General features: G+C 37.9%; 1 protein-coding gene across 2 annotated transcripts in view; it reads left to right on the forward strand.

Moving 5' to 3' along the window:
- Positions 1-15905, forward strand: part of LOC140201341 (poly(A) polymerase gamma-like) — a 71136-nt gene that overhangs the window by 48038 nt on the left and 7193 nt on the right. For both annotated transcript variants that reach the window (XM_072265279.1, XM_072265281.1), the window contains 4 exons: positions 2565-2649; positions 7638-7691; positions 7768-7887; positions 15116-15225. In XM_072265279.1, the coding sequence (XP_072121380.1) occupies positions 2565-2649; positions 7638-7691; positions 7768-7887; positions 15116-15225 (369 nt within the window). The remainder of the gene's footprint in view (positions 1-2564; positions 2650-7637; positions 7692-7767; positions 7888-15115; positions 15226-15905) is intronic.

The raw sequence follows: 15905 nt of genomic DNA on the forward strand, positions 1-15905 counted from the left end.
AGCATGCTAGTGGCTGCATCATGCTGTGGGGATGCTTCACTGAAGCAGGTCCTGGAAGGCTTGTGAAGGTAGAGGGTAAAATGAATGCAACAAAAGCTTGGAGGAAAACCTGATGCAGTCTGCAAGACAGTGATCCCAAGTATAAAGCCAAAGCTACACAGAAATGGCGGCTTAAAGACAACAAAGTTAATGTCCTGGAATGGCCAAGACAGAGTTCAGACCTCAATCCAATTGAGAAATTGTGGCTGGACTTGAATAGGGCTGTTCATTCATGATCCCCATGCAATCTGACAAAGCTTGAGCAGTTTTGTAAAGAAGAACGGGAAAAATTGCGGTGAGATGTGCAAAGCTGATAGAGACCTATCCACACAGACTCAAGGCTGTAATTGCTGCCAAAGTGCATCTACTAAATACTGACTTGAAGGGGGTGAGTAATTGTGCAATTAACTATTTTATGTTTAATAATTGTAATAAATTTAGACCAATTTGTAGAAATTTGTTTTCACTTTGACACAAAAGAGTCTTTGATGATCAGTGTCAAAAAAGCCAATTTAAAGTCACTGTGATTGTAAATAAAACAGAACTTCCGAGGGGGGGGGGGTGAATACTTTCTATAGGCACTGTATGCTCATCCTAGATGAAGGCAGTCGAATACATGTCAAACTTGTTTTGGAAACAGTGGGTCAATGAGTATTTACCACAGTTACAGGAACATCAGAAATGGTCAGGTTTAAAATGGAATTTCCTCCTAGGAGACATTGTGTTTATAGTCGACAACAGAGTGCCTTGAAACTCGTGGACCGTGGGAAGAGTGATTCAAATCCTTCCAAACAGAAGAGGATTTATGTGCAGGTGTGCGTCAAGACAAAGACCAAAACCAGCTGTCTGGACAGACCTATAACCAAGATCTTTCTTCTACGGGAGGCAGCGGTTTAAGGAGGTACAGCTCTAAAAGCTTCATGACTTTGATTTGATGGAGAGTGTGGTAAAAGTCACTCTGTACTGGGCTAAGTGCTGTTACCCCTTGGGCAAGAAGACTTGCATGACTGAAAGAAAAAAGGACATTAGTATAAATATTAAGATGTTGTTCTTCGCTAGTTTCAAAATAAAGAATCAAACGTACCTCTTCAATATGGAAACCGTTTTTTGGAAGCACGTCATACAGTGTCAGTTATCTTGGCTTACTCTCTCAGTGATTTTGGTTTGTTTTCTAGTAACCACTACATATGGAGTGGCTTCAGATGAAGAAAATTGATGTCCTTGAGTGGCCCAGTCAGAGTCCTGACCTTAACCCAATCAAAAATTTCTGGCAAGGCCTCAAGATTGCTGTCCACTATCACTCCCCAACTACCTGGCACAGCTTGAGCAATTTTACATTGAGGAATGGGCAAATCTTGCTCCGTCACATTGTGCAATGCTAATAGACTTGGCCAAAAAGACGAAGGGCTGTAACAGCTGCAAGAGGTGGTTCAACTACGTACAGAGCCAAACAGGCTGAATAATTTTGAACTGCTAACACTTTTTTTGAATTTTTAGGTGTTTTTGTGCTTTTCAATTTGCCCTTTTCTTGGACTCTACAAATAGAATTTCTCAGTTATCAATTCAGAACTCCTGATTGTAATACCCTTTTATGCTAACAAAGGGTTGGGGGCTGAATACTTTTACAAAGCACTGTATGTGTGAACATTTTAAAGGTTCTGTTACATGGAAGTGTTGTAAATAGCTAGTTGTGTGGTGAGTAGACCTGAAGTCTCCATTATTAGTGCCATAACTTTATTCTCAGCATTGTTTCAATCCTCTTGAAATGATCAGTAGATCAATGCATTGAAAGATGAGCATTTATTAAAAGAATTGCTATTTTGTGCTTGGCTGTGTATTTTCTTTAGTTTATTACTTCATAATTTATAGTGTAAATTATGAATTGAAGTAGCTGGCATGGCTGTACTAGTTTGGATTATTCTGCAATTGCCAATCTCTATTTCTTGTTGGATTCAATAAATGATATTCTAAATAATTTGGAGTTTTAGAAAAATGTGTTCAGTAGACAGATATGTTTGAAATCTATTTTTGAAATTTAATCCATTTGACTTTAAATTAAATCTCAAAATATTGTCTTTGAAAAGAACTTATATAAAAATTACCATCTAACCAGTTTGTCCACTTGTAAACCCTTCCTCAAAGCAGTACTTTTCATTAAATTTCTTAGTAGCAGCTTTTTTTTAATTACTATAACATCAGAGGAAAATTTTGCAGCCACCTTCTGTTCAATTCGTGCAGCCATCGTCAAGGTAAAGAATTATGTCAGTTCTTTTAAATGACTTTTTAAAAATATTTTTGAATTGGTAGTTTTCAATTTTGTAACAATAAAAACAGTTTATTTATTGCTACATCAGTCACATTTTTCAAATGTTCATTCAGATTACTTAACTGAATCTTTTGCAATTTTAATTAATATCTTTTATCAAAAACCAATAATGCCTGTTAATATTGATACTTTTTAAGTTTGCAGAACCTAATGTTCTTTTGATTCATTTGCACTGAGTGCTGAAGTTTTTGTTTGTTAGGTCTAGCGATCACTGATGAAATTCTGCAAGGCAAGACAGACTGGTCTAAACTTTTTGAACCACCCAATTTCTTCCAAAAGTACAAGTGAGTATACTTCTTTTCCAAAGACTACACAGCTGTAGTTTTGTAATCTTGTTGCAAACTTTTGAATGTTTATTACCTGTTTTGGAGAGATCTGTTCCATTTTGGTTGGGGAAAATTTTCAAAATATTAACAGCATTTTATTTTTTGTATTATTTAGACACTTGGAGGTGCAGGGCAACATAATATACAGTAGTTAGATAAAAGTAGACAGTGATTTTATCAACTGGAAACCAACAAGGATTGATTACACTAATTATTTAGCTATCTCCGGTGTTCAGGACACTACTGGAATTCAATTTCTTTCTTTTGAATCTGAGTATCTCTATGTTTGAATATGTTTTGTGAATGAATTCACCACCTGCGTAGCTATTTATCTTGGTGATTAATTTTTGAATCCTGGCAAAAGTATTGACTGATCTCTTAATTCTGCAGGATACCTCCCTAGTCCTGCAAAGCAGCAAGATGTTATTTAGTTCAGATTCTTAAGATTTCCTGATGTGAATTTCTTCAGTAGGCTCTAGGCACTTCTATGTCTCCCATATAGATTGATTTCTTAATTTCAGATTTCTTGCATGTTTAATTGATAGGTTTTTATTTTATATTCTTTCTGCTCAAAGTTGGATAGATATTGTAATGCATATACTTTTTAGTTGAAAAGGGTTCCTTGAGCAATAATATATTCTGCAACAAAGCATAACGTTTGCAGCGTTGCTGTTTACATTGTGAGTGATTGCCTAAACTCGCGCATTTGTGAGATTGGACACTTCTGAAATTTGCAAACTTTCCCTATGGAAAAGAAGGGTTTCACTCCCATATTTTGTATATGTCTTGCATAAACATAATCCAGTAATTGACATCACATTGAAATGACAATTATCACTGCTGTTGTCATTAACATTGTCAAGATATGGCCCTTGCAAGATATTTTTTAAGGATTGATATCATTTGTAATTTCATTTTGTAAGGACCAATAATGAGTATTTTCTTTCCTGTACAATGTGCAGTTAAATGATGTGACTAAAAGAGTACCCTTACAATGTTGTTCATCACTCTGAAGTGAGACCATGGCTTGTAGCCTATGGATTGATGATTAGACCAATCTGGGTTCCAGATTTTTTATTTCCCACATATGTGACAGGTATAAGGATGTTCTAGCATTAATAATTCTTGATCTTTGAGATTCTCTTTCCTTTTTATTTCCTTCATTCTGGTCTTCTATGACCAAGCACTGCTTTTTAATGTGTGTTCACTAAACAAGATAATTCAGTGCTGCTTATTCCCAGTGGAATGTGTCAATGTTGAAATTCTTGAGGGAAGTTCTAAGATTTTTTTTTAAACCTCATTCTTGGTCTGCCATATAATCGTTCTTTCAAAAAGTAGTTGTTTTTGTATTCTGTCGTCTGACATTATTCTGATATGTCCTGCTCAACTGATCTGTGATTCTTTCAACAAAATGCTGGGGAAATTTGTTTGGAATATAATCTTGTGTTCCAAATTTTGTCTTGCCACTTGATGTTAGGTATTCTTTGCAGGTAATTTATGTGGAAGTGATTAAGCTGTCTGGCATGTGTCCTTTACACTGTCAGTGTCTCACCGGTATATGGCTGAAGTGGATATGACAGTACTACAATATGTCTACAGCTTAATCTCTAGACTGATTCCTCCTCGTTGGTCTTCCAAAAGTGGAGCAGGGTTTTGCTCTCCTGTTACTGAATTTGTCATCAATATTGACTGATCTTGAAAGTGTCCACAACTGAAAATCTCAGACAATTCACAATGTTTGGTGCTGAATGTATTGCATAAGAAACCATGTATATTATCCTCTTTGTAGAAGAGTTGGTTGTATTGACCAGCTGCAGGAACATTTTTAATCTCTTTATAAAATGGAAATAAAATTGATACAAAACAATCTCTTTATGAACTTTGTCATTTACTTCTAGACTCCTTAAGGTTGTTATAGCTGGGGGTGGTTATGGGGACAAGCTCCCATTACCTATTAAATACTCCCAAAGGCGTGCATCTCAAATAGCCTCTGACAATCAAGTCCAGCTCCTGGCCTTCACGAGTGGCTTAGCTACTAAGCCTGGCGGAACTGTTTTTACTGACAGGAGAAGGGACAAAGGCGAGTTACTGGCACCTTAAAACTAGTTGCTTCAGGCAGGTGAGGGTTGTCAGTCATGGTTGACAGTTCATCTAGGAAAAGGAATACTCTGATCCAAAACCCCTGCTGCCTAGCAGCTATATCCATTCATGGGGAAGGTGTCTGGATTAAACTGGGGTGGGGGGGGTGGAATCCAGAGCAGGACTCCCTAAGGCAGTTCTACATTGAGCTCATTGCTGACTAGCAACGCTACTAGTACCAAACTGTATTGGTCTCTGCCATTTCTTTGGGTTCATCAGTTGTGTGGAGAGGGGTAGTTTGCTCTCCATGTCATACTGCCCGGGCTTGTGTATCTAGACAGTAGGATGCAAAGTGTGTCGTCATTTTTACCCAACAGTGAATCTCACTGCTGTCTTTTAGACTCAGAAAGAATTGTAGTCCACATGTAAATATAAAAATGGATTGGGTGGGGCAGAAGCACAATTGTGGTAGCTTTTCTGGTGCCCCAGGTTTTGTTTTCTGGCACATCATGCATCTTTCAAAAGTTCTTTGAGCTTGTGCCCAAGCTTTGAATTCCACCACCATTGGAAGAATCTGTCAATAATCTTTTGCACGTCAATATGTCCTATAGAATGGATTTGCTGTGTCAGAAAAGGAAGCAGTACAGTTGAGGCTACCACTATGACTCATGCCATATGTCCATATTCCTTCATTGTTTAACGTCCCACCATTCTCCATACAGAACCACTTTCCTGGTTAAAGCACTGAGTTTGCATCTCTTGAATATATTGTGTATTCATCTGCGATACAGAGTTCAACTTTGTTTCCATAATTCCAGTTGCTGGGTTCACTATTTATTCTTGGTGGTACTTTTACTTCACTCCTTCCCATACTGCCTTATTTTTTTTTTGCAATCTTATCCACGACTGCACTTCCATGGCTTTCCATTGTAGTGATTTCGGAATGGCTTTTACATTTTGGTACAGCAACTTCTGACTGCAGTTGTATGACGTCTATAAGTTCTTGTTCCAGTTGGCCATTCTTAATTGGGATTCCTACAGACACAAGAAATCCTCTTTGTCTTCATAAGTTTCCAAAAGTGCATTGAGAAGCAGTGTAGATATTAACTTAACTTCCTTCTGCCAATGTATGCTTCAGTTAAAGCTTTTAGTTCTGCCTGTTGCATGGAGGTACCAGGAGCTATGCTTCCTCTTGACAGCATTTCCATTTCAGAAAACAACTGCCCATCTAGCCATTCAAATTCCTCACTCAATCATTGAGGAACCATTAGTATACAGAATCAGATCTTTGACAGAGTGACAACCAATAGGACACCAGCAGTCTTCACATTCTTGAGTTAAGACTCCCATCATGTGTTTCTCATTTACTTACAGGGTAAATGGTTTACCTGAATTGGGAGTTCTTAATGTAGGTGCTGTAATAAAGGTACACAATGTCATTTTTAATGGTTGAAATGCTTTCAGTTGTTCTTCATTAAGAGTCACAGGATTATCTGAGCATTTACTGTCCTTCAGGTGGAGTGGTTGAGAAATCATTGAATCGTCCACTAGCTGGTTAAAGCATTGATTAATGATGGTTTCATCTTCATTCCTGTGCGTCTTCATTCCTTGGTCTTTATTGGAGTAAACTGTGACATAACTGTCAATCTGATTGTTTCATCACTATCATTATCACATGAGTCATTAGGGGCCGCAGTAGATTCCATGTCGTGTCCATCCTGTAATTCTCTGGAGTTTAGCTGCTGGCACTATAGAGAAGCTGTTCAACGTGAGCTGCAATTCCTCAGACAGAGCTTCAGAAGTACTCACATCACCATTCCCTTGAAGTTGCGACTGTACTCTCTTGCATTATTTTTGACCCTTCACTGCAGTACCTACTTAATAAGCAATCTACCAGTTTGCATTTCTTTGCCATATATTGCATTTCTTTTTACAGATCCGTGTTTTAAAATAGCAGTTTTTAAAATATGCCAATTGTTGAATTCTGGTGTTTTAATCCAAGGTTATTTTAGAAGTCAGGAATGAGGCATAAAACTTGTTGCTTCAGTCATTTTATTTAGAGTTAATAAAACAAAGGGACTTACTACTTGGAAGAGAAAAATTAAAGATGGTGCCTAGCATAAAGCAACTACTTTTAGTAAGAAAATTCCATTCAAATTCATAGATGGGGGCAACCAATTAGAAAATGCTTATTCAATACAGCAGTAAAATTAACCAATGAGAAAATGCTTTTTCAATTAATGAAGTGCAGAGAAGCTGTCAAATTGTACTTCATATAGCAACTAGAGACATATTGAATTGTTATGCATATGAAAGCTACTTAAGATACAAGCAGATAATTCATTGCTAAACTGCAAAGAAAATGACAATTAACATTGAATCCAACAAAGATTTGAGAGTGTTTCTGATGGTATTTAAAACCATGGTGTAAGTGGCTGATAAAATGGTTTTTCATTGAGTCAATGGTGAAAGAAAGCAAAAATGCTGATTAACAAAAAATCAAAGTAACAAAAAAAATGAAGACCTCTTATGCAACAACTGGCCAGAGTCTGGAATGCTGCATCAGGAATGATGGTGTACACAAATTTAATTGTGGTGTTAAAAGCTGATTTATGTAGTTTAAAGGAAATAAAATTGCAGGGAAGTGGGGAGAAGGCCAAAGAATGAGTTTGACTGGATTGAACTTCTTGGACTGAATGGCTGCCTTCCATGCTACAGCTTTCACATGACAATGTAATTGCAGGGCTGTGAATGTATGGCAGGTTTCACAAAGATAATCATCTGAGCTGACTTTGTTTCAAATCTTCTGTAATGTGAGTTTACTGTGGTTTATTAGTGGATATTAAAACTATTTTATTTGGTTGCAGGCACTACATTGTATTAACAGCAAGTGCATCCACTGAAGAGCATCACTTAGAATGGTAAGTATTCTGTTAATCTTTAACATGAATTTGATTGTGTTAGTTGATTTCTGAACTTAAATGTTTTCTTTCTTAGGGTTGGTCTTGTCGAATCTAAGATTCGTGTACTTGTTGGCAACCTTGAGCGAAATGATTACATCACTCTTGCCCATGTAAACCCTCAGTCATTTCCTGGCTTAAAGGAACAACATAATATGTAAGTTAGGTTTTAACTTGACTTTTAAATATTTCATGTCTAAGTAGGTTTAGCTCATCTTTGCTTGTAATAGATGGTTAATTGAACATTTGGTTTCTTTTAATACTTGCTAGAAACTATTGGGTTGATCATGTCATTCAAAATGTAAATTTACTCTAGAAAGAAAAATAAAGTTCATGTGTTTGATTCATTTCTGTTCTTTATGATGCTGGCATAATTGGTGTTTTCCAATTTTTAGATATTTATACTGTGAAAGTCACTATAAATCTATACATAATTTATAATTTTCTTTTTGAAATTTCAAAACTAGATCTAATTAATTGTAAGAACCCAGATTTACTATATGCATCTATAGGCTCTGTACTATTTGTTTGAAATGTCTCAATCCTTGACAGGCTTCTGTGTCTGTATATGGAAGGGATTTTTTAACTTCACATTTAAAGGCCAGATAAAGGTGACTGTTCAGTTGAATCTTTTAACTTGTTTTTTTTTTAAACTTTGTTGATTTGCTTTTTTACACTTGGCAGAATAACTCAAGCTGAAGCTAGCTGTGAAAGCCACAAGTTTCATCTATTTTAAAAATAAAAGTAGGAAATTGTGAATGGCACTTACAAGCTGTTGGCAAAAGAAGAATTGGCTCATAAGCTTTTAAATAAGAAAAATGAGAATGTTAATTTTTGTTTTTTAACTGGATTATCAGCCATGTTCTTGTAGTTTAGGTATTACTTCAATGTCCTGTTTTGTATGTGGATCATCATTGTTCAAAAGATCAGTTATTTGAGAACTCTATTTACAGCTGTGGATCTTCTTTCGCTCTTACTTTAAAGTGGAGTTGTGGGAGGGGGAGGAATGCTGGTTAGTATTCTTCATCGTGGAACCATTTGAATTATGAGCTATCCCAATCCAGAGATTACCGGCTAGTGGTGTAGTGGCATCAGCACCAGATTTCAAGGCAAGCAGTCAGGGTCCGAATCGGGCCGGCTCGTTGTACACTTTCCATCCGTGCTGGGTTGAGCATCAAGCTAGCAACTCGGCCTTGTAAAAATAAAATGAAGATGCTAAAGAAATGGCAAGTTGCTGCCCAAGGTGCAGAGAGGAATAACAACAATAATATTCAGGGATTGTTGGTATGCTTTCATCAAATATATAGACTTGTCAAATCTTTTTAATTGACCTCATTTATATTGAGCATGTGGTCAGAAACTCATGCATGCTATCTAGAGGTGTATGGTAGTTGAATTCCACTTTTAGAATTCTCTTCCTTTGACTTCAGTTTAATCAAGTTTTGGAGCATTGTGAAATATCCAGTACATTTGTCATCCTGGAACAGGTGTAAATGAGGATAGATTTGTATCTTGTATACTTAAGATACTTAAACCTTTTGGTGCATGCTCCTTATTTAGGTTTGATTTTCTGTACCTCCTATGATTTCAGAATTAACTGTTGTTGAAAACACAAATTAGTCGTTAATCCAAGAATTAAGTAGAATCTGGCGTCAAATAATTTCAGTTAGTATAGACCAGAGTGAGAAGTTTACTAAACTGGATGTAACTTTTACAAGGACAGATACTTTGCGCCACATTTTTGGTACTGTCCTTGAGTTAATCAAGTGCAACTAGAGATTATCATGCAAACTCTGTCTATCTTTTTGCTTCCACAGTAGACAAGTGGATTTGGTGTTTCCCATTGAAGTTAGTTTTATGTCATCAGAAGGTCATTCAACTTTCCAGAGGCTGTGCAGGGTGTTATGATGGCCAGCAAAGTATAATTGAACTTATTAACAGTTCTCCCTTAGCTCAATGCATGAGTATACCTTGTTTCAGCCAGAAAATAAATATCAAAAATTATTAAATATAGATAAGAGAAGTCATCTTTAAATTTCTTTACCTGTGTACTAGAAATTTGTCAGATAACTTAGCTACAAGTTGTTGAAACATTCATGCTGCACACTACATTGTATGTGGGTCATTTGTATATGTTGAATGCAATCCATTAAGGTTAGTTGTAAGGGTCTCAGCCCGAAACGTCGACTGTACTTCTTCCTAGAGATGCTGCCTGGACTGCTGCATTCACCAGCAACTTTGATGTGTGTTACTTCAGTGTACATTGTTTTTGTACAGTATTAAATCATTATTAATCTGCTCTAACTCCATTTTTTGTCCCATGATCCATGGTGGTCCTCCATGACAAGATTACGTTCACCCTAGAAGCAGTAAATTATTATAAGCCCAGCTTAAGAAGCTGCTGTTGCAGGGTGAGGAACTGATGTTTTGACTGACAAAACCTCTGAATTTGGTGCCTGTTGAAGACTTGAATGCTTCTGACTGTTCCTGCGGTTCAGAACCTCTCAAAATACATGTGATTCGGAAATCAGAAACTAACCCAAAATCAACTAAAACATTTTAAACTTTTGTTATGTTCGGGATGTTGAGGCGAAACAGGGGGCAATAACTTTTTTAAACAGTTTCTAAACAAAGACGTTTGAGTTTCCCAAATTGCCATGTACTTTAAACATCTGTTCCCCTCCATTCAAAAGAATGGATTCTTTTCTTTTGCAAGGTCTAACCATGCACCAGTTTAGGTGCAAATCATAAACATGTGGAAGTCTGCAGATGCTGGAAAGCAACACACACATTATGCTGGAGGAACTCAGCAGGTCAAGGCAGTATCTATGGAAATAAATAGACAGTCAACATTTCAGGCCAAGACCCTTCTTCAGAACTGAGAAAGAAGGGGGAAGACATCAGAATAAAAAGATGGGGTGAGGGGAATGAGACAGGCTGAGAAGGTGATGGGCAAAGCCAGGTGGGTGGGAAGAAGGAGGAATCTGATAGAAAAGGAGAGTGAACCATAGGAGAAGGGGAAAGAGGAGGAGAAAAAAGGTAAAAGTTCAGAGTGGGGAATAAAGGACGGTGAGGAGGTGGGGTGGATTTGTTTACCAGAAGGAGAAATCAATATTCATGCCATTGGGTTGGTGGCTACCCAAACGGAATATAAAGTGTTACTCCTGAGGGTGGTGACCTCATCTTGCCAGAAGAGGAGGCCATGGATTGACATGAAGGAGCGGGAATGGAAATTGAAATATTTGGCCACCAGGAAGTCCTGCTTGTGGCCAATGGAGCAGAGGAGCCTGATGAAGTGGTCCCCCAATTTAGGAAGGATCTCACCAATACAGAGGAGGCTGCATCGGGAGCACCGGACACAATAAGTGACCCCACCAGGTTCACGGGTGAAGAGTTGCTTCACCTGGAAAGATTGTTTGGGGCCCTGAATGGAGGTGAGGGAGGTGTAAGGGCAGGTGTAGCATTTGGGCTGCTTGCAAGGATAAGTGCCAGGAGGGACGAACGGACAAAGGAATTGTGGAGGGGTCGATCCTGTGGAAAGCCGGGGTGGAGATCCCATAGGAGATAGTGGAAGTTGCAGAGTATAATGTGTTGGATGCTGATGTGGTGGTAGGACGAGAGGAACTCACTGTTAAGGCGTCAAGAAGATGTGGTGAATGCGTGTTTTCGGGAAATGGAAGAGATGTGGGTGAGAGCATCATCTGGTAGTGGAGGGAGGGAAACCCCATTTCTTAAAGGAAGAGGACATCTCTGATGTCCTGGAATGGAAGGCCATGCTCTGCGAACAGATGCAGTGGCGGTGAAGAAACTGAGAAAAGGTAATAGTAATTTTTACTGGAGATAGGATGGGAAGAGCTATAGTTGAGATAACTATGGGAATCAGTAGATTTATAAAAGATGTCAGTTGACAGTTTGTCTCCAGAGATAGAAACAGAAAGATCAAGAAATGGGAGGGAGGTGTCAGAAATGGACCAAGTGAATTAAAGAGCAGGGTGGAAGTTAGAGGCAAAGTTGATTAAAATTGACAAGCTCCACGTTCGTGCATGAAATAGTACCAATGCAGTCATATGTGGTGGAAAAACAGAAAGTATTTATGGAGGACACTTCGAACATGGACTGTTCTACAGAGCCAGTGAAGAGGCAAGCATAGCTGGGGCCCATGCGAGTGCCTGTGGCTACCCCTTGAGTTAGTCATTCATTCTCTAGTATAAATTCCTGGGAAACTGCTGTAAGGTTATTATCTGTTGCTGAAATCCACAAGAGGCCCGTTGTTCAAGCAAGGAAATTGATTGGCAAGCATGATGGTAACTTGCATGCTTGGAATCTATGTCATATTGGCCTTTGAGCTGAGAACTAACAGCTTTTACCCAGAGTTCCCAGTATTTCCCAGAAAGTTCATGCCCAATAATACATTGGAAAAAAAATGTTATTTCCAAATTTGCTGGGGTAACATATCGACTTAGCAACATGACCTAAGAAAAGAATGGCGTCTTGGAGAAGTGTACAACTTTGGTTTCAACAGATAACAGTGGATATCCTTAGGAGTTGGTGCAATATCAAATGACCTGGTTTCTCAGATGAGCAGTCATTCTACAGGGAGATATTGAGGTTGACTAAATTAACTGAAGTTGAGAAGGATAAGATGATCCCATTGAAACTCGTACTGTGGTTCAGCAGAATAACAAGGTAGTTGAGACTTAGTTGTAGGAGAGTCCAAGGTAAGGGTAAGGGTGAGGACTCCAAGGCAGTCAAAAGCAGCAGGAGTAAAATTTCCACCAACCAGTATCTTGTTGGCAAATGTACAGTCATTGGAGAACAAGACTGATTACGTAAGGGCAAGATTGCTGTATCAGAGGGAAATGAGAGATTCCTGTCTTCTGTTTCATGAAGACGTCACTCAAGAGATACCAGGTACCTTGGCTGTGTGTTTGGGAGTCACTGTCCTGCTGCAGAATGAAGTTGGGACCAATCAGACACCTCCCTGATGGTATTGCATGATGGATGAGAATCTTCTTGTACACGGCATTGAGGATTCTATTAATTCTATCCAATCATCAACTCCATTAGCGAAAATGCAGCCCCAAACCTGCAGGGAAGCTCCATGGTGCTTCACTGTTGGCTGCAGACACTCATCCACATGGCGCTCTGCAGCAATTCAGACTGCCTCCTATTTGAGCCAGATATTTCAAATTTTGACTCCAGAGCACTTGCTGCCATTGTTCAGCACCCCAGTCCTTGTGTTTTTGTGGTCAGGTGAGTAAGTCTCTAGGCTTTGTTTCCACTTTCGGAGGATGGCTTCTTTGGCAGACCGTTTCTGACAAGACCTTCTCCAGACCATAGAGGGGTGTACTTGGGTTCTAGCGGTTCCTGAGAGTTCAGAGCTGATAGCAGTACTGGACTATTGAATTAGAAGGAACAGCGTCAGTTTAATGAATCTCTCGTCTGCTGCACTCGGTTTCTGTGGTTGACCACTACGTTGCTTGTTTTTTTTGTGTGTTTTTTTTTGGACAGCACATCCTGAAATTCCTGTCCACTGCTAAATTTCTTCTTGGGAGAGATCTTGCTGATGCAGGATAACCACCTTGTGTCTTGCATGCTCACTCTTGCCATGGTGTAAGAATTAATGATTTGAAGGTTAAACTGTTACATCTGCCACCCTCACCTTTTTTGGTTGTCCTTCACCCAGTTTGATTCCTTTTGCACCTGTTTCAGGTAAATGAGTTTAGTTCATTCAACTCATTATGTAATTGATCATTAGCATCCTGTTTGTTATATATGCACTGGGCTGTATACCTACAAAGTAATCAAGTTTTTATTTGAAAAGTGGTCTATTACTTAATGTTGCTTTCTTTAAAGAAATACAAAATAATTGCTAATGTTTAATTTTTTGGAAATTGAATGTTTGGAAATCTAAAATCTGCTCTTTTCTACTGATGCACTGTAATGTCTAATCAGATTCACAGTTTGGCAAGTGAGGCAGCAAATGCACTGACTTCAAATAGGTATATTAGCAATTTATTTACAATTTATTTATTGACCAAACATTCATGTTCCCCAGGTTACAGACACTACAAAGCTGAATACTCAATAAACATACCTAGTTAAAATTGTGCGCAAAACATACCTTCCCAATGGTCTCGCCTTAAGCAAAGAAGAGAGTAGGCCTCTTCCACATGCTATTTTATATCCCGAGGATATTTGAAACTGGACACCAGGCATCTCTCCAACAGGAAAAACAGCTACACCTTCTAATCTTACCAAATATAAAGGAAGCAGCTTTTGACAATCAGAATAAGGCACAGGTCACACACTAATGCAGAAGACAAGAATGAACATCTAAAACAAAATTTATATAAAAAATATGGGGTGCCAAAGACTTTTGCACAGTAGTGTAGGTGGACACAGATTAACTAAATATGCAATCTTTGTTTTTTTTTTAAAAATAGACAGTATAAACTGTCAAGGTCCATGTTGATTTATTAGAATATTTTCTTGATGGTGAGAGACTAGATTTGTTCCTTCTTTGCACCTAGCACTGGTGCATAGGTACAAAAATCAAACATGGAAGATATTATGCATTTTGTTTCCATTGAATACTAAAGATTCTTGGTCTGACTATCTTGAGTTCTTTAGTTTTTGGCATCTCAGAGATGCATAGATGCATTAAAATTTAACCCCAAAAATTTCAGTTGCTGATTATAGAAAGGTGTTCTGAATCCTCCAATTAAGATCATTGAGGCTGAATAATGTATTTAAAATAATTTGATTGGGATCAGTCAAATGAACTATAGTGGTAAAGCTAATATCATACAGAATGGCGAAAGAGGCTTGAAGGACTGAATGGACTTTTTTAGTATTGCCTTGTGTCAGAATAGTGTAAAAACAAACTAGTCAAGTCAAATTTATTTATAAAGCACACTTAAAAACAACCCATGTTGACCAAAGTGCTGTACAAACCATAACAGGTAGCTAAAATCACACACAGAAGAGAAACAGAATAAACAACAAGGCACACAGCTTATAGGCACAAAATAAACAAACATGAGCCTAGGCACAAGCCAAAACTCAGCCATATCAGGAAGATTCAAACGCTAGTGAATAAAGGTAAGTTTTGAGCCTGGACTTAAGAGTTAATGGAGGGGGAAAATCTGATAGGGAGGGGAATGCTGTTCCACAGTCTAGAGGCTACAGCAGCAAAGGCGCGGTCACCCCAAACTTAAATTTAGATCTCAGGACAGCCAGGAGCCCCAAGTCAGCTGACCTGAGGGACCTGGAAGTAGAATAAGGGGGAATAATCTTGCTGTATTCAGTGGTTATGGGTATCAGTACTCTCTGTGATTAAATCATTTCTAAAAAATTTTAGTTGTATATTTTCTTTTTTTTAGGGATAATTTTGTTACCATCTGGTTTATTGGGATCATTTTTAAGAAGGTCGAAAATGCCGAAAGTGTGAATATTGATCTGACGCAAGACATTCAGTTGTTTACTGATACAGGTAAATGAATAATTTTGAGCTTGTCAGTTATTTCAATGTAGATCCATCATGAAAATAAATTTTGTTCTGTCTTTTTATTAGCTTTCCTACAAAGTTCAGTAGGTAGGTTTGTGGCAACACAAAGGTTAGTTTTAACCAACAATTGCAATTTGCATTTGGTGATATTTTTCAACTTAATTTAATTACCCAACTACATGGAGGAAAGCATTTTCTTGTCGAAAGAAATCACCATTTTGAAGTCATTGCCAGGTAATATGCTGAAAGCAGATTTAATCATTATCAAAGAAAGTATTGGAAAGTTATTTGAAGGAAATAAAACTGGATCTTTCACAGCAGGGGTAGGCAATCTTAAGCACAGATGATTTTCTAGCATGCATTATTCATTAATTTCAGGCAAAACATAACTAGATGTATTTAAATGGATAATTCCCTTATTTCAAGTTTTTTATGACACTTACAGGTTTCCCCCGCTATCCGAAGGTAGACCGGTTCCTATGAAACCGTTGGTAAGCCGAAATGGCGTAAAGCGAAGAAGCAATTACCATTAATTTTTATGGGGAAAATTTCTGAGCGTTCCCAGACCCAAAAAAATAATCTACCAAATCATACCAAGTAGCACATAAAACCTAAAATAACACTAACATATAGTAAAAGTAGGAATTATATGATAAATACACAGC

This window comes from Mobula birostris, chromosome 8 (assembly GCF_030028105.1).
Source record: "Mobula birostris isolate sMobBir1 chromosome 8, sMobBir1.hap1, whole genome shotgun sequence".
In the NCBI taxonomy this organism is placed as follows: Eukaryota; Metazoa; Chordata; class Chondrichthyes; order Myliobatiformes; family Myliobatidae; genus Mobula; species Mobula birostris.